Source organism: Xyrauchen texanus, chromosome 33 (genome assembly GCF_025860055.1).
Source record: "Xyrauchen texanus isolate HMW12.3.18 chromosome 33, RBS_HiC_50CHRs, whole genome shotgun sequence".
Lineage (NCBI taxonomy): Eukaryota > Metazoa > Chordata > Actinopteri > Cypriniformes > Catostomidae > Xyrauchen > Xyrauchen texanus.
In genome coordinates, this window is record NC_068308.1 from 12,856,784 (window position 1) to 12,881,733 (window position 24,950).

At 37.9% G+C, this 24,950-nt stretch overlaps 1 protein-coding gene across 3 annotated transcripts; it reads right to left on the minus strand.

The window, feature by feature from the left end:
• Window positions 1-74: 74 nt before the first annotated feature.
• mms19 (MMS19 homolog, cytosolic iron-sulfur assembly component) lies at window positions 75-24,576 on the minus strand. 3 transcript variants are annotated; one of them, XM_052103027.1, is made up of 31 exons: window positions 23,608-23,701; window positions 22,954-23,002; window positions 20,340-20,440; window positions 19,941-20,026; window positions 19,459-19,533; window positions 19,287-19,356; window positions 19,043-19,171; window positions 18,571-18,632; window positions 16,971-17,057; window positions 16,727-16,801; window positions 16,384-16,461; window positions 14,134-14,272; window positions 13,447-13,601; window positions 12,503-12,581; window positions 11,964-12,089; window positions 11,388-11,469; window positions 9,899-9,996; window positions 9,659-9,784; window positions 8,954-9,109; window positions 8,756-8,840; window positions 8,513-8,615; window positions 7,079-7,153; window positions 6,821-6,947; window positions 6,533-6,639; window positions 4,442-4,498; window positions 4,162-4,348; window positions 3,982-4,064; window positions 3,735-3,899; window positions 3,582-3,641; window positions 2,105-2,205; window positions 75-731 (listed from the first exon to the last, which is right to left on the minus strand). In XM_052103027.1, the coding sequence occupies exons 1-31, from the start codon at window positions 23,693-23,695 to the stop codon at window positions 701-703; spliced, it is 3,042 nt and encodes a 1,013-aa protein (XP_051958987.1). In that variant the 5' UTR covers window positions 23,696-23,701; the 3' UTR covers window positions 75-700. The 3 variants fall into 3 exon arrangements, with proteins under 3 accessions (XP_051958987.1, XP_051958991.1, XP_051958988.1); XM_052103031.1 differs by lacking the exons at window positions 22,954-23,002; window positions 23,608-23,701 and adding an exon at window positions 24,451-24,576 and having other exon boundaries at window positions 76-731; XM_052103028.1 differs by lacking the exons at window positions 75-731; window positions 2,105-2,205; window positions 3,582-3,641; ... (2 more) ...; window positions 4,162-4,348; window positions 4,442-4,498 and adding an exon at window positions 4,505-6,329 and having other exon boundaries at window positions 23,608-23,696.
• Between the last annotated feature and the right edge of the window lie 374 nt (window positions 24,577-24,950).

The following is a 24,950-nucleotide window of genomic DNA, read 5'->3' on the forward strand; positions in this document are numbered from 1 at the left end:
TTAACTTAAGGCGAAGAATAACTTTAATTTGCAGCAAACTTAAAAGAAGGTTCACCATAATATACACATTTAAAAAAGTTTTTATTGACATTTAAATATTGTTTTATATACTTGGCATCAGTTTTGTCAATTAGACCTTTAAGTTAGCTATGAAAATGAATGACAACAACCAACCTGGTGGCTAATGCAACAAGTTTAGAAACACTTACTTTGGGACAGTTATATTACTATCACATTCAATGACTGCAATCTTTGCATTCTTCAAGAAATAACTTTCCTAAAAGAGTAACACTGCTGGTTAAACTGAAATCTGAGATGGTGTTTGTACAAAACAGGTCAGTAGAATCAGATGTGTGGTGTAAGAGCACACTGGGACACGGTCTCAAATGATAATGCCACACACAATACATGTGGCTGATGCATTTTAGTTTACGATCCTGATCCAGCATCAGTTGTAAGGCCTGGCTGAAAAAAAAAAAAAGAGCATGTCCGCCTCAGTACATCATTTGGGTTCATTTTCAAGTTCTCGGCAACTCAGTTTGTGTTGCCCAGACAGGCTGACCCCAAAAGAGCCATATCATAAAAAGGGGGTAGGAAAGTAAAATCAAAGGCTGTGAGTGGTGATCAATCTCTGGATGTCCACAATTTCGGGTCCATTCATGAAGTTCTACCCACTGTGGATGTTGCAACACTGATCTGTTCATCTTCCACCGGGACTACCTAACAAAAACCTGAGGACCATTGCCATTAGATGACGTTATTGGAAATCTGGTTACATATGATATGAGGACCTTAAAAGGTCTTAAAGGAATGGATAACCCAAAAATGACAATTCTGCCTTAATTAACTCACCATTATGTTGTTCAAAACGTGTATGACTTATGTGGGACACAATGGGAGATGTTCAAATTATTCTATCCAATACAATAGCAGTTGATAGGGACAATCATCTTAGAGAGAAACAACACGAAATACATTTTTTTTTTACGTGAAAATCTTTACCTTTGTTGCACGTTAATGAGTGCAATGAGAGAAGCACATGAGAACATGCATTGGTTTTAGCGCCAAAAAAAATTTTCAGTGGAAAATTACTTTTTGTGCGGTTTGTTATCAAAACCTATTGTGAGCCTTCAGAAGACTTGGAATATGAGGCAAGAGTTGCATGGAATACTTTTATGATAATTTTAGGCCCTGTAAGCTTTAACCCTTGTGCACTATTTGGTCATTTTTGACCAAAATCAAATTTTGTTTCTTTAATAAAAAGGGTATAATTGTAGAGTTGCTCGAGGCTTGGTTACTTTTCCTACATTTGCCAACTAAACAACACACAAAAATAATTTGTACTGGATTCAATGAATTTAGGCCACATGACAAAAAAAGTGACACTTATGTTGTTTGCGTAAATTTGTATGTAAACATTAATTTAAATTTGACTGACTTTAAGAAATGAATGGATGAGACTATAACAGAGCAATATTTAAATTTTCAGCTAAATGCATATCACACACACTCGCACACACACACGGCCATAACACATCCACAATGCAGAGAAAACATCCACAAATGCATCTAGTTACAACCAGGAATTAATTAGTGGATCTCTGCAGCTATTTACTGGTTATTTTTGTCACAACATAACTTTGAAGTCATGTAATTGTAATTTTTTTTGTCCCAGATGGCAGCAATCTGCCCCAATACATGACACATTCTCATATTTACTTTGTTTTAACTTAAAGTAGTATAGGTTTTTACTATCAAGACATTAACATAAATGTGCTTAATTTCATATGCAACTTAAGATCTAACTGGCATAAAATCACTATTGAAGTCAGTGGTATTACATTTCTTTCATAAAAATAATCAAAATTACAAGTTTATTGTTTTTGGTCAAATTGGACTGCTAACAATTCAAGTGCAAGTCTAAAACTAACAGTGCACAAGGGTTAAAGTGAGGCACTATCCACTGCCATAAATATATTAATTAAAACATCTTTTGTGTACCACATAACAATGTAAGTCATACGGGTCTGGAAGGATAATACGGTGAGTAAATAATGACAGAATTCTTTTAAAGCTATTGTGTGTGAAAAAATAGCTGACTCACCATTCTCCTCGGGCAGCCACCGCTTCCTTCCTCACCAGCCTCTTCTTGTCATCTAGAGGAACAGCAAGCACTTTCAGCACCCTGGCACGGAATGGAAGGACCTGAAAGAGGTTTAAAAATGAATAAATTAATCTGCCAATTATTTTGACCATTAATGGAGTAGATTTTCTCAAAAAGACATTATAAAAATTGGACTTAAATCAACAAACCATGCAAAGCAATAAACATTTTTTCCCTACAACGCCACTGAATCCACAGCGCCATGGCAACAGAAAATACTTGACCCAATTCCTAAGTTTGCAGTCTGAATTGAATTTGATAAAAACACTGGCTACCACGAAAAGACAAGTTGACAATATGTTGTTCTATTGCATTGGTTGTCTACGCTGGCTGCATACAGCAACAAACATACAGCTTGACCAGTGTACAGTAGTCAGTCATAGAGACTTATTGGTAATTTCTCACAGATTCCTTTAGAGCAGGAGCACTCTGTAAAATTTCTGTTTATATTGTGCTGGCACCAACTGGCGGAAATGCAGCACTATGCAAAAACACAAGTTCTTAGATACCTTTGTCATTGTATAAATGCACCATTCACAGTAAGCCATGATTACATTTACTCAACGGGTGAAAGTGTTACAAGGAATTATTGAAATAAAGCCAGTAATATTCAGCTGCTCATATAATCTCAACATGATGGTGATCATGAATGAGCACCCAGCACCATATGTAGAATAAAGTAGCTTTATCTCTAAAACTGATGACTAGAATGTTCATCTCACGTGAGTGTACATTATTTTTAACATATTTGTCAAAATAAAGTTTAGCAATTAGCAAAAATGTCCTAAGCGCACGTTTACATTGTTTTTGAGCCTTGCAGCTACGTACTACAGAAAGACTAACTCATACCCTCAAACTTTTGATTGTTACCCCTTCACTATTTTGCTAAATCATCAAAAATGTAAAGTTTAGGGGGCCTGGGCAGCTCAAGAGAGTATTGATGCTGACTACCAACCCTAGAGTCGTGAGTTCGAATCCAGGGTGTGCTGAGTGACTCCAGCCAGGTTATCCTAAGCAACCAAATTAGCCCAGTTGCTAGGGAAGGCAGTCACATGGGGTAACCTCCTTTTGATTAAGTGGTTCTTGCTCTCAATGGGGCACGTGGTATGTTGTGCATGGACTGCGGAGAATAGCATGAGCCTCCACACGCTGCAAGTCTCCGCGGTGTCATGCATAGAGAGCCACGTGATAAGATGCGTGGATTGGCGGTCTCAGAAGCGGAGGCAACTGAGACTTGTCCTCCGCCACCCAGATTGAGGCGAGTTAACCGCACAACCACGAGGACCTACTAAGTAGTGGGAGTTGGGCATGCCAAATTGGGAGAGAAAGGGATTCAAAAAAAGTATTCAGGTTTAATTGAGTATTTGTGGCAGCCCCAGGGTCTTCTAGATGCTGTTCATGTGTTTGACTCTCTTACCATATGTTCAGGCAGGCCGGAGAGAGCATGAACACAGCGCAGAGATGCAACTTTCACTTTCTAAGGAGAGGAACGTAAAGATAAACCATTTAAAAACTTCAAAATAAAGTCAAATGGAAGATTTTCTTTTCAATGCACTGTTAAAAGAGGTACCATAGCAGGGCTGGCAGTGAGAGCCAGCAGGCGAGAAAATAGCGCCTCCAGTTGGTTGTTGAGGGCCGCTGGGGGCTCCAGCAAGACAGGCTGCAAGCAGGACAGAGTAGACAGCTGCACCCCCTGATCCGGACACGACAATGCTTCAAGCAGGAGCTGCAGAAGCTGAACCCAGAACAGCACAACAAACATTAGCACTATGTATCTGGTGCAATCATTTAATGATGGTTTAATTAAAAGCACTCACTGCAGGAAGCTCTGTGAGCTGGGCTTGTCTGGGAAGGTTACTGACAATGTGGGACAAAGCTTTCAAAAAGCACGACTTCTTGTCTGTGGGGGAAAACAAATTTAGATGCTATAAGAAATGGTGAAGCGAGCAATTTAGCTGTACTGATGGTTAAAACTGAAAGAGGTAATCCAGTGGTACCCTGCTCTGCCGAGTTGAAGCCTTGAACTAGTTTGGTAGAGTTTTCGGCGAAAAACCGCTGTCGGTACATTATTCGCACATCAGCGTGGCAATTACGATTGAGCACGTCCGGCGAGTCGCTCATTAGAACGGAAAATCCATCAGCCACCTGACATCCTAATTCTGGGTCACTCAACAGAGCAAAGAGCTGGAAATAAACGAGAAGAAAAGAGAGATCATTCTGACATGAAAAACAACCTCTGAAAGAAACAAACCATTTGTGAATAAAAAGACATTTTACCTTGTCAGTCAGGACCGTTGATAGTGGATGGTACCGTAAAAGCAGGGCCTTGGACATCTACACAAAAATTTTATTTGTCAAGATAGTCAAACCATAAACAAACATTACTGTTACAAATGAGTTGTAATGACTTCTATAGCAAATTAGATCTATAACTACTTGTATAGTGCAGGTTGAAAAGCAGTGATTATGTGATGTAACATTTCTGGTAAAGAATAGTGGATAGATAAACCAGTAAGACTGATTTCTCAGACAGTATTTTGCTATTGTGAGGTTAAATCAGCATCGACCAGTTACCTGGGTCAATGACGTGATGCTTCTCTTTAATGAGGAGCATATTTATTCTGGGGCTTAAATTCAAAAATGTCATGTGGTGTAAATGTCCAGAGACAGTATTTATAAAAAACAAACAAAAGAAAGAAAAAAAAGAAGAATAAAAAAAGCCTCATTAAAAGCTGCAATTCTTAAAACAAGAAAATTTTGCACAAGTAGAGCAGAAGAATCTTTAATATTTCTTGAAAAACACTTGTTTTAAAATATGATTCATATTTGAAAAACTTTAGTCTACCAAATTAAAGTCATGTGGTGTAACCAACGTTACGTCATTTTGTTGAGTTGACACCATAAAACCAAGAGGACCCCTTTAGAGCCTCAAAGTAAAAAATATCAAATATTTTAAGATTTTTATGAAATTCTTTGCACATTTTGTTCAGGTCATGTGATGTAACCCTGAGAACACTTCGTGATATTCTTGCATCAAAAACGAATGATATTTGTAAAAAACGTTTTTCAAAAATTCATGAAAACAAAGATTACATTTCTACAAACTTGACACATGCTTTAAAGTAGATTTTTAAAGATTTCTCATTTTAAATCACCTTGGACACACTTATATGTAAATTACCCTCCTACTACTTGTGTTAGTCGCAAGATCCATGAATAGATAATGCATTTTCTGTTTTTCAATATTTTTGATGGAATAATAAGAAAATATATTGTATAAACTATGTATCATTTGCCATAATTGTATTAGTGACATATTTGCATTTAAATCAGCCATTTGCTCTTTGAAAAAAAAACAAAAAAAACATGATCAACCACGAGTGATGAGGAACAGAAGTAATTAAACCCTACAATTTTAATACTATAGAAAACATAAAAATGTATTAATATACAGAGCTAAATTTAGTATATTTCTTAATAAAATGTAGTACTTGTTGCAACCACGATGCTATGGTGTTGTGTTTGGTTACCACAGCATTGTTATGTGGTTGCTGAGGTGTTTTGAAAGTTTTTGGTGTTGCTATGTGGTTGCTAGAGGCTTGCTTACTGGACTACGTAAAGAGCCCAACCCCAAGTCTCTATGTCTAGATATCGCTCGACTCTCTCCTATAATGAAGTCTATGGGAGTTTTTTCCCCCAGCCATTTTAATCACCCAAAGGCTGATTGTTAAAAATGTAGCACAAACCACATGTTGGATGCATTACATGGCAAAGTGTAATCATGAGGTTTAGAGATTTCTTAAAATCCCTAACCCCGGGGCCTGGGCAGCTCAGCGAGTATTGACGCTGACTACCACCCCTTGAGTTGCGGGTTCGAATCCAGGGTGTGCTGAGTGACTCCAGCCAGGTCTCCTAAGCAACCAAATTGGCTCGGTTGCTAGGGAGGGTAGAGTCACATGGGGTAACCTCCTTGTGGTCATGATTAGTGGTTCTTGCTCTCAATGGGGCGTGTGGTAAGTTGTGCGTGGATCTTGGAGTTTCCGCGGTGTCCTGCACAGTGAGCCACGTGATAAAATGCACAGCTTGGCGGTCTCAGAAGCGGAGGCAACTGAGACTTGCCCTCCGCCTCCCGGACTGATGTGAGTAACCTCACCACCACAAGGACCTACCAAATAGTAAGAATTGGGCATTCCAAATTGGGGAGAACAAATCATCATTATTATATATAAAAAAACAAATTTAAAATCCCTAACCCCAAGTATGAGCAAAAGTTGCACTGATGCTTGCCTTAGCAAACAACGCTAATAACAAACAGAAAATGTAAAGTTACTCTTAAGTCCTCCAGTGTATTTGATGGTGTGATTTTACCCAGAGCAGCAGTGTGAATGCTTGTGTTCGTTGTGAAGAGGAAACATTCTCCAATTCAACTCTGATCCTCTTCAACACTCTCTCCAGCACTGCATCTAGAGCTTCACCTGAACACACAAACAACATGTAATTTCACTCTCTTAAAGCACTATGCAGATCAGGTAAATGAACTCCAGGGCTCAAGTAACTCCAGTGACGTAGATCAATAGAAAATAATCTTTCATTCGGCAATGTAGCACAAAAATTTGTGCATATGATGTGGAAAGAAGATAATTATTGTCTGTGTACCTGCCGGCCTCTTGTTGACCAAGCCAGCGAAGCATTTTGCTGCAAACGTGTAGGAGAACAGGTGTGGACATGTAAAGCTCAAGTCTTCCAACTGGACAAGAAGCCTGTCGATTTCAGGAATGTCCACCTGTTGTGTAACCGATCAAATGAAGATCTGTCATCATTTTGCAATAGCTATATATTTTATGTAATTAAGCGGGTAACTAAATGAATCAGATTTGCTTTATACTGTGATGATGACACTACATTTAAACTTACACTGCGTGGAAGAGAGCACACACAAGCCATCAGTAAACACACCAACTGAGAGAGGCCATTAGACTCCACCTGGCTCTGTGGGAAAACAAGCACAGTTACTAAAGACACAACAAACAAATGTTCTATTAAAGCAGTAAGCCATGAAAGGCTGTGCATTACAGTATTACAGTGTTCTCAGTGGCCGTTCAAATCGAAAAAAGCTAGATGTATCTCAACGAACAGAACGCAGGTGTCAAGACACATATTTAACTTAAAAAAAGCATATAGAAACATGTAGCAAAATGCAGAGCAACGGTGAAAGACGTCCGTCTAGCATATGTTTACATAGAAAATCAATAAAAAAAACGAAATGGTGATAGTGTAAATTGTTCAAACCATTTTTAAGACAATTAGAAAATAGAATATATTCTATTATATTTTGGTGTTTTTTTTTTATATATTTCAAAGAAATTGTCCTGTCGCCCTGTCCATGTTGAAAGTTTTTGACTCCTTCCATCTCAGAAACTCGGGAATCAAAATGATATCAGATTCCCAGTCGTAATAATGAAATGAGGGGTCGTTCATGTGCAACTTCTGAGAGGGGAAACTCATTTACGATAATTCCGATAGCACATGAATGCAACACAGATATTGCAATTGCAGAAATAATGTTATGAAACTATCGTTACAATTATGAATATAGAAACATGAAATAAGGGAATAAGTATATATAATTATAAAGAAAATAAATCATTAATCAAAAAAATCATAAAATAAAACAGAAATCATAAAAAACAGCAACAACATTTAAAGGGATAGTTCACCCAATAAATGTTAGGATTAGCCAGAATGTAAGCATCAGCCACCATTTACTTTCATTGCATCTTTTTTCCATAAAATGAAAGTAAATGGTGACTGAGGTTGTTCAGAACCCATATTACTTATTTTTTTCCCCAAGGAATACAAAAGGAGATTTTAGGCAGAATGTTAGGGACTGTCAGCCTCAGTCATCATTTACTTTAATTTTATGAAGAAGGAGGAAAAATAAAATAAAAAAGCAATGCAAGTAAATGTTACTGTCACTGTCAGTCCCTAACATTCTGCCTAAAATCTTATTTTGTGTTCCTTGGAAAAAAAATAAGTCATATGGGTTCCAAACAACATGAAGGTGAGTAAATCATGACAGAAATGTCATTTTAAGGCTGCACTGATGCTGCAATTAATTTACACAGAACCAAAGCAGCAGAGTTGTTTTTGATACTAGGGACTGAGGTGGGTCAGAGCTGCTGCCATATTTTACAATGACTTTCATGCACATTGTTTCTTCACACAGAATTTGGAGCCGCCACAGAGCCTGCACAGAACAGCTTTTACTGCATCAAGACCTCTTTAGATGCTAAGTTCATCTGTAAAACCATGTTATTTTTTAGTTAAGCTAAACAAAGATCTTCGTACCTGAAGCAGCTGGATCTGTGAGGGGAAGGCATTTTCAGGCAAAAAGGAAGCATCTCCATCCAGGAAAAGAGTAACTGCCTGGGCCGCCATTTGGGATGCTAATCTATAACAGAACAGTGCAATTTTAATCTTGATGTCACACAATGGATGCTTGTGTTTTCATTATGTCATCACATCTGAGAGTCAATTTTAGATGAGTTTACTAGGGAGGGCCATAAGTGGCATGCTTCCCTCTTGACTTACTCTGTTTGTAATGCAGCACAGGCTGTGCTGATAACAGGAACTATAGTGGACAGAACTGCTTCATCTGTTAATGGACTACTGTGATCTGAAGGATAAAGCAAAATTTAAATACATAGCACAGACACAAAAGAAAAAAAACCACACAAACACTTGCATACACCAGAAAAACATGCCAGACAGAATCACTAGATTTCTTACTCTGCAGAGCTGCCTGCAAGGACAGTGCTAGGAGTTGGGGAATGATGATGTCATGGAAGAATCTGCCCATCTCCTCAATGCCACGTGCATGCTCGGCTATCCTCTGCAAACTGATGCACACAGATGTCACTTCCTCTACAGTGAAACCACAGCTACCTGGAAAGATGAACAATTTCATAATATCAATATAAAAAAATATTACAAAAATGGTATGTCTGGTCTTGATTGTGATCATTCCATACAGCCTTCAAGCCATGCTAAAATGCACAATATAGAAACCATGATAACACTGTTCACCTTGCGTAGCACCCATAGAGGCCAAATATTAAACTTTGTTTACTTGTCAGGGATCCATCTTGTGGAAGGATAGCACTTATTGAATTTGCTTAGTAAATTAATGTTTTATTAAAAATGTGTGTCTTTAATATTTTTATTAGATTGTAACCATTTTATAAAAGCATTAAAGTGCTCGAGGCTGTGCAGCATTGAATATATTCACAGCTGAAGATGCTGCAGGCACTCTGCTGCACATCGTACCTAAAAGTGCCCTTTAGCTATGACACAGTATTATTCACAATATTGCATGGACTCTCATAATTTATTGCATTGATATATATCAGTATAATATGTTGAAGTTAATACTTTATCAACATAATTGAGCAAAAAGCTGTAAAAGTATTGCAATTTTCATGAATAAACGTATACCTGTTTGGGCTGAAGCCAGCACCTGCAGCAGCATGGGGGCGCTCTCCTGCACCATACTGAGCTGAGATGACACAGATGCTAATACAGTCACACATCGCTGGCGCGCTGCTCCATTAGACACTGGATCTGTAAAGAAGTGCTCCAAAGATCAAACTTTGCACAGATAAAGTGATCATCTATTAAACAGTCTTGAATGTTGTCTATGTGTTATCCATCCTGGAAAGCCAATAAGAGTCAAACCTGAGAAGATCTCTTCCTTTAGTCGAGGAATCATCCTGGTGATGAAGGCTTTGGGATGCAGATGAGCCAGAGAGCCTGAACACTCCACCACAGCTGAACTTAAAGACACAGAAAGCTCTTTCAAAAAACGATCAACCACGAGTGATGAGGAACGGAAGTAATTAAACCATGGAATTTTAATAAAAATGGGCCAAATCTTTCAAGCTAATGTGTGGATTTTTTCTCTCTCAAACATTGCCGTTTGTGAAAGTAGCATGTCCAGCCGGACACAGCGACATGGGCTCGACCAATGGTGTGAGTTTGAGGCGAGACTGTCTGTTTGTACAACCAAATGGAACTTGGGCAATTTTTCCAGAATCTGAAAAATTATTATTTTTGCAATTCCTCTTTAACCCTTTAAGATCTGAGGGTGTTTTTAAAGATCTCCTGTTTTAGTGGCCCAAGATTTAAGGCTTATAACTACAAAAAAATAAATAACAGGGTCAAGTGTTTGGTATAATTTTAAAGAAAACATTTTAATGATTTATATTATGATCTAATAAGAAGCCAAAAATTCTCATTTTTTTTTATTTGACATTATACCTCTCAAGTTTAAAAAAAGTAGCTCTGCTTTTGTTTTGTTCCCAATCATGTCACCTGCAACTGAATACAAATTTGTGCGGATACGACAAAGCAATCAATAGTTATAGTGTTACAAAAATAAGTAATCCTAGTGTCCAAAACTTCTCCAAACAAATAAAAAATAATAATTGTATATAAGAACTAATTACACATGCAAATACAACAATGACTAAATGGTGTGCTCTCACTCCAAAGCATGCAGGCATGAGTAACGAGATCATTCAGTTCCATTCTGTGGCATTTGAGACATCGAGTCTGTGTCATGTACTAGGCACCATATTTCTCTCTGCCCATATTTGGATGATTTCCATCCCTGACTGCAGTAATCTGAATCCTTATAAGATTGGTTTAGCGTTCCATCATGCTGGACAAAAATTACATAATTTCCAATGTAGTCATCTGATCCAGGAAAGCCAACATGTTTTTAGCCAGATAGAACATTATGTGCTGTGTGCACATTGTGCTTCGTGTGGATTATCTAATGATCTATGCATCTGATTCTGTTCTGTGTGATTGTATGATTGTTTTTATGATCGGTTTATTTTTCATGAAGTTATAAGCGTAAACACCTGTTTACATGTAACATGTATCTCAAAAGACACTTTTACTCACCATATTCTTGTCTGTGATGGAAAACCAATTATTCTGGTTGTATTCTACTCTTTGAGAGCTGTCCAAATGACATATGACACATGCTATTGGCTAATGTCATAATGCCATTGCCTACATGCATTAAACTTTAAAATGATACCTATTTGGTGTTGGTTAGGACTGTAATTATTACAATTTTGACAATTATCTTTTGCGGGCCCGCCGAGCTTAAAGGGATAAAGATATACTCTCCCATGACCATTTGTGTGATAACTACCTCACTTGAGCATCATCTTCCTCCAGAATGAGTCTGGTCAAATGATCAGCAGCTTTCTCAACATCTGTCTGTGCCAACAAGCCTGTGAAGAGCAAAACATATCAATGCCCATTTAGTATTCAAAAACTTGGCCTGCCTGTAAGGTGAAGTAATAAGGTGTGGAGCGGAGGGGGGCGGGGCCGGGTCAGAATATCGGGCGCCCGGTCCCCAATCGGCCTGATGAGGCATGCGAGGGATAAAGGTGGCCGGTGACGATGGTTCGGGAGAGAGAGAATTACGGGCATGTCCGAGTTTAAATATAATTTATGTTGACAAGCCGGTTCTCGGCTCCTCCTTGCCCATCCTTAACAGTGTTACATAAGGATAAGAAAGTAAGATGGAATTATTATTCCCAATTATAATATAAGTCATTTTTCATGACTGGCTGTGATTGCGCCACATCACGCAATATCATTGTATATATTGTAGACAGGCAAATTGCTTGTAGCTGGAATCTTATTGCACCACATCTGGTCAGGACAAAGCGAAGAGAACATGTGTTATTGGAAAATAATGCTCTGTTGTGGATCTACTCACCAGGCTGCTGTCCCAGCGCAGAGAGCACACGTGTGGCTGTAACCTGGAGACCAGTGCTAGACTCCACCAATGCAGAGAACACCACACTACACAAAGACTGCTGAAACGCAACCAATACACTCTCCTCTGTGTATATCCGAGATAGTGAAAGAGAGAGACAGACCATCAACACTTAATTTTAAATATTTCAAATGTATACTGCAAACAATATTATTATTTTTTTTTTTTTAAATAAAAAGTTTAGTTTTGCAAATAAATTTCTAAGTAGATTTATTTGTACATAAATATAATTTCATGCATTCAAGCATAGACCATAAGATCATCTGGTCACGAGAAACACATTCAGTCAAGTGCATCGAAACTGGTAGTGTATTAAGACTAGCTGCAACTAATATTCTCTTTCCAGAAGCTGAGGAGTAACAAATACTGTACTATGCACAAAGAAATAAAAATCAGATCCAACTCTACTGACTCATAATTTGCCTGGAGGTAAAGTGTTTAAGGTGGAAGGAGTTTGAGCATGCACTTTTCTCAGATACCTCTCTCTGCAGGATGGCTTAATGGGGTGGGCTGAACGAAACCCTGCAAAACCTCCAGCAGGGTGCGCCGCTGAGCACACTGTATAACATTGAAAAATGAAACACTTCACAGCACTGCGTGGTAATGTAAAAACCCTCTTTTGTAAATAATAAGTAATAAGCACAGAGTGAAAGCTTTAAACTTTCTGCACATTGTTTCATAGACAAGATAAAAAAAAAAAAAAAAAAAAGACACTTCCAACATTAAGGGAATAGTTCATGAAAATGTTCTCATCATTAACTCACCCTCATGCCATTCCAGATGTGTATGACATTCTTTCTTCTGCTGAACACAAAGAGTTTTAGAAGAATATTTCAGCTCTGTAGGTCCATTCAATGCAAGTGAATGGTGACCAAACTTTAAAGCTTCAAAAAGCACATTAAGGCAACATAAAATAATCCATACGACTTCAGTGGTTAAATCCATATATTCAGAAGCGATATGATAGGTGTGGGTGAGAAGAAGATAAATATTTAATATTTTTTTTACTTTAAATCTCCATTTTCACTTTCACATTCTGAAAGTGGAGATATATATATATATATATATATATATATATATATATATATATATATATATAAAAATAAAAGGATTGAAATACTGATTTGTTTAATCACCCACACTTATCATATTGCTTCTGAAGAAACGGATTTAACCACTGAAGTCGTATGGATTATTTTATGTTGCCTTTGTGCTTTTTGGAGCTTTAAAGTTTTGGTCACTATTCACTTGCATTGAATGGACCTACAGAGCTGAAATATTCTTCTATAAATATGTGTGTTCAGCAGAAGAAAATCAAACAGGTTTGGAATGACATGAGTGTGAGCATATGATGACAGAATTTTTGGGTTACATATCCCTTAAAGTCAGTACATCCAAGCAGTTTTGTAGCAGCAGTGTTTGCCTGTGATCTGTTGTTATACTGCTCCAGCAGGGCCGGTATGACGGCTGCAGTAACTATCAGGCTCGCCCTGTATGAAGCCCCGGCAGCAGCCTGCAGGAGTTTGGCACTGGGCCACACTAGCTTGAGGTCTGGCTCGCAAAGATGGTGCTGACAGTCTGAGAGAATGAAACACACAACAGGTGTGACTGATAAAACAAGCCTAGACAGGACAAATATATGACGGTGTTTGAGTTTGTAGATGTAGAAGCCTGACCATTCACTGCCATAGCTTTTGCCTGGATAATTAACTAGACGGACAGTAATACTGGTGGAAAAACGTGCCCATTCATAATTAATTTTGTGTAATTTGGCTGGAAGTTGTCCTTTATGTGTCCATCATATAATCAGGAGTGGTGGTGGCGTAGTGGGCTAAAGCACATAACTGTTAATCAGACTGGCTGGTTCGATCCCCACAGGCACTACAATTGTGTCATTGAGCAAGGCACTTAAATCCAGGTTGCTCCGGGGGGATTGTCCCTGTAATAATCCCTGCACTTTAAGTCGCTTTGGATAAAAGCGTCTGCAAAATGCATAAATGTAAATGTAACATCTAAACTTCTTTCAAATAAATCCCTTTACCATCTGCCTATTAGATCACAAGAAAATTAGGCAGCAGCTTCTATAACTCATAAGAAGACAGCTTTGTACCTTTGAGAACGAGGTCTAGAAACACCTGCAGGGAATCCTCGGAGTCTGAATTGAGCACGGAACGGGAAAGACAGGATGTGATCGCGCTGAGAGCAGAGAGACCAGCTGATTCCACCCTCTCACTGGCTGTCTGGAACACCTACACGCAGGACAGAAACTTATATATTAAACATACAGAACTTCGTAGTACACTATAAAGCCTGAAACGTACTCTTATAAGCACAGAAATGCAGACAATTCTAGGTAAAAAGCTCAACTTCACGTGTCGAGTTCCAAAATGTGTCAAAGTGCATAGGTATGCATTCAATTTGTTTTTATTCCATTATATTTTCAATTTGTCCTTTCAACTGGGTTTTGCTTTCCCTCTTGACTATTCGTTTTAGTTTAGTTTTTTCAGTCTTTTCTAGTTTCAGTTTAGTTTTTCAGCACATTTTAGTTTTTATTTAAGTTTTAGTACTTTACGGCTCCAAAGTTCATGCGCTAACTGATATCATTTAAAAATGTTTAAAATGTACACATTTCTCTGGGCTGTCTTGTGTTGTCACTGTCTTGTAGCATTTTCACATTAAAAAATTTACTTATGGTCCTTTTCTTCTAGTTAGTTTTTGTTTCATAATGTTGTTTAGTTTTGCTTCAGTTTATGTTAGTTTTAATTTTTATTTCAGTTAAAGTAAATTACATTAGCGATCAGGCATTAGCATTATATTTTTCATTCAGTTGAACAACTGCCCTGACGGTGTAAAAGTTGAATATTTGAGATTAATTATCACCACAGTAAAATAATAATGCAAACTGGCAAACTTCACCCTTTAAACTCTGAAAGGGTTTTTAAAGATTTCATGTTTCAGTGCCATGCCCAAAATTAAAGGCTTATAACTCTACCAAAAACCAGAGTGTCAGCTGTTTGATATAATCATAAAGAAAACTTCAAATTTTTAAGGCTAATAACTCTACAATTATACCAAACACTTGACCTTTGTCTTTTTTTGTAAAGAAAACTTTTTAATGAAATATATTATGATGAATTATGACACTCAGCCTAAAAAAAAAAAGAGCAAAATATTAACTTATTTTTCATTTTTTCTGATGAAATTATATATCTCAGGGTGTAAATAATGTAGCTGCTTTTGTTTTGTTCCCAATCATGTAAAATGTTGTGTTGATATGACAAAGCAATCAAAAGTTACAGCATTACAAAAATGAATTTATCCTAGTGTCCAAAAATGTTTACAAACAAATAAAATAATAATAATTAATAATTAAATGAATTAATAAATAATATAAAAGAACTAATTACACATGCAAACACAACAATGACTAAAGGTATGTTCTCTCTCCAAAGCATGCAGGTATGAGTAACGAGATCATTCAGTTCCATTCTGTGTCATTTGAGACATCATTGAGTCTGTCAAATACTTGGTGCCATCTCCCGATGGCCATATGTAATTTGAGTTAACAATTCTCTCTGCCCATATTTAGATGACTTCCACCTCTGGTTACAGCGATCCAGAATCCTAATACAGTTGTGTTAGTGTATCATGATGCTGGACAACATAATACATAATTTCCAATGAAGTCATTTGATCTAGGAACGCTAATGTGTTTTTAGCCAGATAGAACATTGTGCTGTTTGCACATTGTGCTTCGTGTGGATTATCAAATGATCTATGCATCCGATTATGTTGTATGTGGGCTCGTTTTGTTTCATTTAGTTTTCATGAAGTTATAAGCGAAAACACGCTTCATAAGCAACACATGTTTACATGTCACATATACTGCGTCAAAGACATATATTTAGCTATTACTTGCTATATTTTTGTCTGCAAGTAAAACAAAAAGTTCTACTCTTGTACCTACATATGATACATGGCTATTTGATCAGTTTAATTATCAAAACGGAACACTTCTGATTTGTCTGCAAATTTAAGAACACTTGTTCAGTTTTGGTCATAATGTCTGCATGCTTTGTAAAGTACTACTTCTAAGCTTTAAAACTATAACTATTTTGTGTTGGACAAGACTTTTTTTTCTCAGCGGGCAACGGTTAAATAATACAACCATATGGCACACTTGTAATGCTTTGGCAAAACATATACGTCTGCATTCCTATACTCGTAGAGTATCTGGTCCAATTCTACCTAATAGATCATGTCGAAGTGCAGTACTTGTACCTCCTTGCATACATTTCTTTGCATGAACTGGTGGAAAAGGCTGTGAAATGTGACAAACAATGTGACAAAACACTCTCACCTCTCTCCGTATTGAGCTCCAAAGCCCTGAAAGGAATTCTGCCAGCTCTTTATGGCTATATATCGGACCACAGGCAGCCTAGAACACAGAGAAATAGTGCAAGGTTTTCGTTTTTATAAAGCATACAGATATTACCACACAATTAATCAGAGCAACTTCACAAATTATTTTCCCTGTCAAACATCCTTGCAAAATAGCAGCACGCTAAAATGTTATTTGCATAATTTAGAGCAGTACTGTTCCAAAACCTGATTCAAGGGAGACTAATCAAGGGAGAAAATGTGTACTGCTGGGCAACACCATCAACATTGTTGGGAAACAGAAAGTAATCTAGTAGCTGTACCAGAGTCTGCAGGGAGTCCACTTTGGCACTCTGAACATCCGAGTCCAGTTTCTCAATGATCAATGGTAACAGAAACTGTCAAAAAGGAGAGGATGCAAAACTTTAATACATGTACGCAATTGCAAGTCTATCAATGCGCACAGCCATTGTGCATAATGCCAAACCGAGCCTCATTTAGGTCACCCATTTAGGCCTTTAGAGAGTGATTTAAGTTTAGGTCACCTATTCAGAGAGCGCGCCATACCTCAGCAAACCGACTCGTCCCAGTAAGGACTGCCCGTAGAGACAGAACAAGCTCTTCCTGTGTGATCCCATGAGGATCATTGGGTGGCTGACCGCAAACAGAAATCAGGGAACAAAGTGAGAAGAGCAGTTATTTTCTTTGTCTTTAGATTATGACATATTATCAGAACTCTCATTTGAGCTAATATATAAGCTAAATTATATATTTTTTAAAACACTTGTGGAGTACCTTCAAATAATCTTACTACGGTACATCACAGCAGCAAGTACAGTGATGAGAAAGAGTATGTGAACCCTTTGGAATTTACCTGCATTTATGTACATTTTAGATTATATCAAAATTGTTACAATAATGAACAAACACAATCTGTTTTAACTAATAATGCACAAATTATTGATTTGATCTTGTACATACTGAACACATCATTTAAACATTGAGAGTGTAGGTTGGATAAAATATGTGAACCTCTAGGCTATTGCTGCTTACTACAGTGGCTACTCTCCCTAGAAGTGGCCGTTCTACCAAGATTACTCAAAGGGCACACAGAATGCTCAATGAGGTAAAAAAGAACCCTAGAGTGACAGCTAAAGACTTGAAGCATTGGAACTTGTTAACATATCTGTTCATGAGTTTACTATACGGAAAACTTTAAATGCATGGTGCTCATGGCAGGACAACATGAAGGAAGCCACTGCTTTCCAACAAAAACATTGCTGCGTGGCTGAAGTTTGCCAAAATACACCTTGACACTCCACAACGCCACTGTGAAAATGTTTTGTGGACTGATGAAACTAAGGTTGAATTGTTTGGGAAGAACACAAAGCACTATGTATGGCTTTAAAAGGGCACTGCATACCAACATGAAAACATCATCCCAATAGTGAAGTACGGTGATTTGGGGCTGTACTGGGGCCTGGACTGCTTGCCATCATCAAGGGAAAAATTAATTCCCAAGTTTATCAAGATATCCCACAGGATAATATCAGGGTGGCTGTATGCCAGCTGAAGCTCAGTAGAAGTTGGGTGATGCAGAAGGACAATGACCCTAAACAAAGTAAATCCACTACAGAATGGCATCAAAAAAGAAAATCCACCTTTTGGAGTGGCCCAGTCAGAGTCCAGATATTAACCCAATAGAGATGTTGTGGAATGACCTCAAGAGAGCAGTTCACACCAGACATCCTAAGAATAGGGCTGAGCTGAAACAGTTCTGTAAGGAAGAATGATCCAAAATTCCTTCTGAACATTGTGCAGGGCTAATCGACGGCTACCAGAAACGCTTGGTTGAGCATATTGCTGGCAAAGGAGGATTGACAAGTTATTAAATCCAAGGGTTCACTTTTTCCACATAATTGTAAATGTTTAATGGGATGCGTTCAATAAAGGCATGAAAGAGTATAACTGTTCGTGTGGTGTTACCTTAAGCACATTGTGTATGTCTATAATTGTGACTGATGAAGATGAGATCCCATTTTATGATCAATTAATGCAGAAATCCAGCTAATTCCAAAGGGTTCACATACATTTTTGCACTTTAAACTGCAAGAACACTGAGGGAAGAATCTGGTCAAATGCAAACATCTTGGATATAAACACTTACAGGGCTAAAGTCTATAGGAAAATAACAGGACATCACTTCAAAGAGTTCCTCTACGAATTTACCTGAGGAAAATGGAAACACAAATCATTCCTTGAAGAAATTTCTGTTCACATTTGTGTATTTTATCACAAACCATTAAAAATGATTATCTCACAAAAAAAGGAACAGAGTGAAGAATGTATTGGTTGTTTTCTTCTATGCATTTAATGAATGGGAACTGGAGCTTTCAAAGCTTCAAAAAGAATGCAAGAGCACCATAAAAGTATCATAAAAGTAGACCATATGAATCACTATATTTCAAGTCTTTTGAAGCCATACGAATTCTTTGTGTGAGAAACAGACCGAAATTTAAGTGAGTTCCCATTCATTGTTAATGACACAACCATGAGTAAATGATGACAGAATTTTAATTCTTTTATACGAGGCAATTCGATAACATTTGTTATATCTGTGATTCAAAGTGTACACTAACCGAGATTATAACCTCTGTGTATGATGTTACTGGCCACCTGGAATGCCAGCAAGAGGTTGCGTGGATCTCGTTCTCCATCTACTGACTGCACAAATCCAAACACAAAGTCTGCACCCAGACCCTTTAGTTCTGTAGAAGAGGAGATGTCTCATGATCTTTGAGCTCTGTTCAGATGTCTTATATGATTACAAAACATTTAGAGGAAATATAAAGGTCTGCCAAAGGAAAATTGCTCTTCCCTTACCCTCCTCTCTGGACTCCATTAGGTTGATAAGAATGTTGTACACACATGATCGCTCAGCCAGCATCAAAGACTGTTGCAAAAACATGGGTAAAAATATGTTTTTCTGGATACTTGTCATTTAGCAAACACATCTTCTGGATGGAACATAACACATTCAAACTTAAGTATTCACCTGAACATGAACATCCTGGAAGATGGACTTTAAAATGGACACAGCTGAACCAGGGAGCAGAACAGAGCATTTTGTCTGAAAAGTAGTGCAATACATTGCAACCAAAAATGAGTCAAGTTTAATTTAAAGTTCAAAAATTAATTAAAATGGCTACATTGTTCTATGAAACGTATTTATACCTTAACATTCAATATGGATACTAGTTATTGACCATCGCATACTGTGGCATGCTGGGTCATGATGCTGCACACCCAGCCGCTAATCAGGCTAATCAAGCCCTCGAGAGGGATAAAGGTGACCAGAGGCAGCAAATTCAGAGCGAGAGAGTGTTTCGGGCAGCTGCCCGGCATGTGTTTGTCTTTTTGTTTAAGTTTATTGGTAAACCATTATTTATATTGTTAAGCCGGTTCTAGCCGCCTCCTTTCCATTGAACTTCGTTACACATACATGAATACATAATTACTAAATCGATAAGTACTTACCAAAGCCTTGAGCCCCTGAAGTACATGTGGTGTGATCACATAGTGATCCTTTAGTCTGTTTTCAAAGAAAGCTTTCAGGACCTCCACTGCAAAACAACACATGAATATGTCACAATGGTTTTTCAAGACAAAAACAGGATGTCAGCAGCATGCCATCCCTCTATCCATGATAGATTTTTGTCATTGTACCACTGTTGTTGAAATTTGTTATGTAATAAAGGAAATGTACATCATGGTATTTTATAAGAATACGAAACTAAATGTCTTAAAACATGATTCTTGTAAAACAAACCAAATATTGACTAAAATAAACATGATTCTCAGCAACTGTACTCAGAGGGTCTTGAGTAAAACATTTAGGATATCACACACTATGATGATGGGGCAGGAAAGTCTCACCTTCCTTCTCAGATAGACAGCTGAAGCATTCCTGCAGGACCTGAGACAGGAGCTGCACTCCTCTGCCACGAGTCTGAGGCTGGGAGCTGGTCAGGCTCAACCTGTATGAAGGAAACAAAAGTATTCAAGTAGGTTCACAATGTCTTTTCAGATTGACACCCCCTGTCACAAAAAGAAATCATGCATATTATTAGAGGTTGACGGAAGACCGATAGTGGATATTTACGATACGATAACTAAGGTGTTGGAAAAGGCCGAACACCAATTAATCTGCAGATAGTTTTTAAAATAAATTTATAGAACATTAAAAAATTTTTTTTAGACTTTACTCACTGCGACGGCACAGACATAAAAACTACAAGAGTCCAAAATGAGTAAAATCCCAGATGCGTTTTTATTGTGCAACCAAATAACCTGAGAATAATTCAGATCTGGTGCATAATGTGAGACTGTTAACTACAAAACAAAACAGCACCAACCCGCCGAGGCATGGACTCTACAAGACCCCTGAAGTTATCCTGACATTAGCAGCAGATCCTTTAAGTCCTGTAATTTGCAAGGTGGAACGGCCATGGATCAGACTTGTTGGTCCAGCGCATCCCACAGATGCTCCATCGGATTGAGATCTGAAGAATTGAGGCAAAGGCAACACTTTGAACTCTTCATCATGTTCCTCAAACCATTCCTGACCAATGTGTGCAGTGTGGCAGGACACATTATCCTGCTGAAAGAGCATCACACTCCCTTTTTGTCTTCCCACAGTGCATCCTGGTGCCACCACTTCCCCAGGTATGGTGCACGCATACACGGCCATCCACGTGACGTAAAAGAAAACGGAACTCACCAGACCAGGCGACCTTCTTCCTGATCGATAGGCTGGTGATCAAAATCGGCAGATATTTGTCTTAAATCCGTGATCGTGCCTAGATTTAGGGCCGATCTTTTTCGCAGCATGCAGGCAATCACACATGCACTGCTCCTCTAATGAATGAGTGCTTTCTCAGCCCTTGAGGCATGACAGAATGGCCAATGGAGGGAAAGTTGTTAGCAATTCTAAGCATTCACAAATTTAAACTATCAGACATGATGTAATTGAGATGAATATGCCAGTTTGTTTTTAAAAATTTGTAAGAATTACGTGTATGAATATTAATTTGCCCATTTTCTATAGTCGTTACGGTAGTTATTCGGACTCGTTGCACAGTGAACAGGAAGAGGATATAGAGGCTGCTAACTGGTTTAAAAACAAATTAAACAACAATTAAACATTCAAATACATGAATCATGATGTGAGTTGTGACAATCAGAAGTTGTGTTGAGTGATAGAGACTGAGCAATCATGAGCGCTTTTAGCTTTACACTGTCAATCAAAGACGTGCACTCTTCAGGTGCTCTCAATATCTCATCATCAGTCACTCACTCATCCCAATTTAAATCAGATTAATGTTGGTCACAATACCACTAATAGTAAATATAACTGTTAAAACTTCAGTAATGACACCGCACCGTGTGTGTGTGTGTGTGTATATATATATATATATATATTATTCACCAGACGAAAGGTTTCGGCTACAATGGAACACAGAGGAATTCATTTTTCATTTAAATATAATATAGATAAATCTATTGTCACTGATTTTTGCCAATAACCGATAGTTCCTAAAAGCAATTATCACCATCGATTAATCAGTAAAACCATAAAGTACACCATACAAGGGAGGTGCGCGAGTAATCGATTAATTGAGTACTCGTTCAGGTTTAAATATTAAAAAAGTAAAAACACTACTCGAATATGGCTATTTGATTTTTCTATGTGCCTTTGCCTTCTGTAGACAACAATGAAACCGTTTCTCTCAACAAAATCATGCACTGACTGGTGCTTTGAATGCATGATGTTGTTAAAGGAATAGTTCTAGAACATTCTGTAATTATTTAAAGTGATTGATTCTTTTAAGAAGACTTTGAATGTATGTTTCTAATTGCATGTGAATTTATTTATAATTTTTAAATCATTGTTGAATCTAGATGTTGTTGTTCATGCATAGTGCACATTTTGGTGGGAAGGTTGAATTCTAAATTTCAAGTAATCAATTACTCGTTTTCTTGTGCGCTATAGTACTGGACAACAAAATACTCTAAATGCCCATCCCAGGCTACACCATACCAGTCAAAGTTTTGGACAAACAAACCCATTCATTTTGATTATTATTCTAAAATAGTGTTAGAGTTAAAAATATGACACGGATGGATGTATGGGAATTATGTAGTAGTACATATAATTAATACAATTTTAGCAATCTCTGCAGGCACTTAAGAGTCTGTTAATCACATTTAAAAAAATAATTTAGCTTTGTGAAGAAATTTATACATTAGGCACAATTTATTTTGCTCTACAAAATTAATTTCAATCATTTAAGCATGTAGATGAAAATGTGTTTAAGTTTAGAATCATGATTTCAGTCAAGTGTATCCAAACTTCTGACAGATAGTGTAGTAATGATAGTGATCTTGCTAAAGTTTATAGAATACAGAAAAATAGTCTCAGCTTCTCCAGACCGGAGTAAAGTGACAAAACAAACTTAGCACTTTCAATGAAGGATATGCAAAACTTTACCCCAATGCCTCGACCAATTGGAGTATTGTGAACTGCCCAGTCTTGACACCTTAAAAAGAAATTAACAGAAGATTAAATGGACAGAAAATCTTAGTGACCACAAGACAAACAACAAAGGGTAAGTGTCCTTTAAGTTAAAAGTGGTTCAGAATCCACAGTCAGGTTCATTTAATGGGACACTGGTAGCACCCTAGCATGACAAACATACAAGCTTTGAATACAAATAAAGGCTCAAATGGTAACTACTGATTTGGTTTTTATCATCAAGCAAAGTGTCATGCATTTCTAACAAAGGTTTGATCTCTCTGTTCAGCCCCTGCCAGCAGACATAGTTTGGGGTGATACAGGATGTGGTGGTTAGCTTGCAGCATTCATGTCACGCCAGACAGACGACAGCAGCAGCATCTGCATCTTCATCATCGTCTTCATCATCTTCATCATCATCATCATATCTCTCTCTCTCTCTCTCTCTCTCTCTCTCTCACACACACACACACACACACACACACACACACACACACACACACACACACACACACACACACACACACACACACACACACTTCACGCTGCCTTTCAGGGCGCTTTGTTTAAGAGTCAACGCTTAAAGTGATAAGCAAGAGCAAAGACGAGAGACACAAATGCACAAGATACCTGTAGCGGTTTCTGTGGCCTTGCTATCAACCTGTCCCGACACGAATTCTTCCACCAAACCCAGCAGCACATTGCTATCCGCAGCCATTCTGAAGCGCAACCACACAGGGCGCACGCGCATGCGCACAACAGCTCCGGCCCCTCGAAGGGAACAACGATAATGGGCCAATACCAATCGATAGTGATCATCCAAATCAAGTCAAGTGGTTTTTACAATTAGTACAGTACACAGTGAAACAAGACAACGTTCCTCCAGGACCATGGTGCTACATAAAACAACATAGGACAAACACTTGACTGAAATCATATTGCTAAACTTAAACACATTTTCATCTACATGCTTAAATGATTGAAATTAGTTTTGTAGAGCAAAATAAATTGTGCCTAATGTATGAATTTCATCACAAAGCTAAATTTTTTTTTTTTAATTGTGATTAACAGACTCTTAAGTGCCTGCAGAGATTGCTAAAATTGTACTGATTATACATACTACTACATAATTCCCATACATCCATGCGTGTCATATTTTTAACTCAAACACTATTTTAAAATAATATCCCTATGTCCTACTCCCTTTGAAGGACAGATCTCTTGATGTGGGCAGTGCCGCAGCAAGGGCCCCTGACTGTATATCGTTCAGAGCCCCTTTCCAATTAAAAAAATACAGTTTAGAATTTGTTGTGGGTCCCCCCTGGACCTGTGGGCCCCAAGAATACCACCTTTCACCCCACTAGCTATGGCCCTGGATGTGGGCACTCTAAAGGCAGCATGAAAGTACTGTATGAATGTACCCTTCGCTAAAAGTCTTGTAAAGGGTCTCTTCAGGGAAAAAAAATTTCATACCTTTGTTTGAAATGAAATTTCGAGTGGCGTCCCCTTCCCGCAGTGCCCTTCAAGGGCGCAAAACTGCCATTTGTAGAACGTCCAATGAATTCTGGCACACGTAAAGGTGCTGCGAGCGATGTTTTGAAAAACCCAAAAGTATGTCATAAAATGTACATACTTTTTTGATAAATTTCATGTGTCTTGGAATATTTGGAATCATCTCTTTTGACGGCTTTCTAAACAGTCAGAAAGGGGGCGGGCCGTTCTTTATAGCTAATTAGAAATGCTCTCTGCCTGTCAATCATTTTGAGTGTACAGGTTTGCTGGCATCGGGTTGGCTGACGTGTCTTAGGGGGCGGGGTTTTAGGGAGAAGCGTGCGGATCAAAGTTAAAAGGCTGAAATTGCATACATTTTTATTTATATTATCTGATAAATTTGGAAGCATACACTTAAATAATAATAATAATAACGTTGATTATACTAAAATACAATGAAATAAAAAACACAAGTAGAGCTA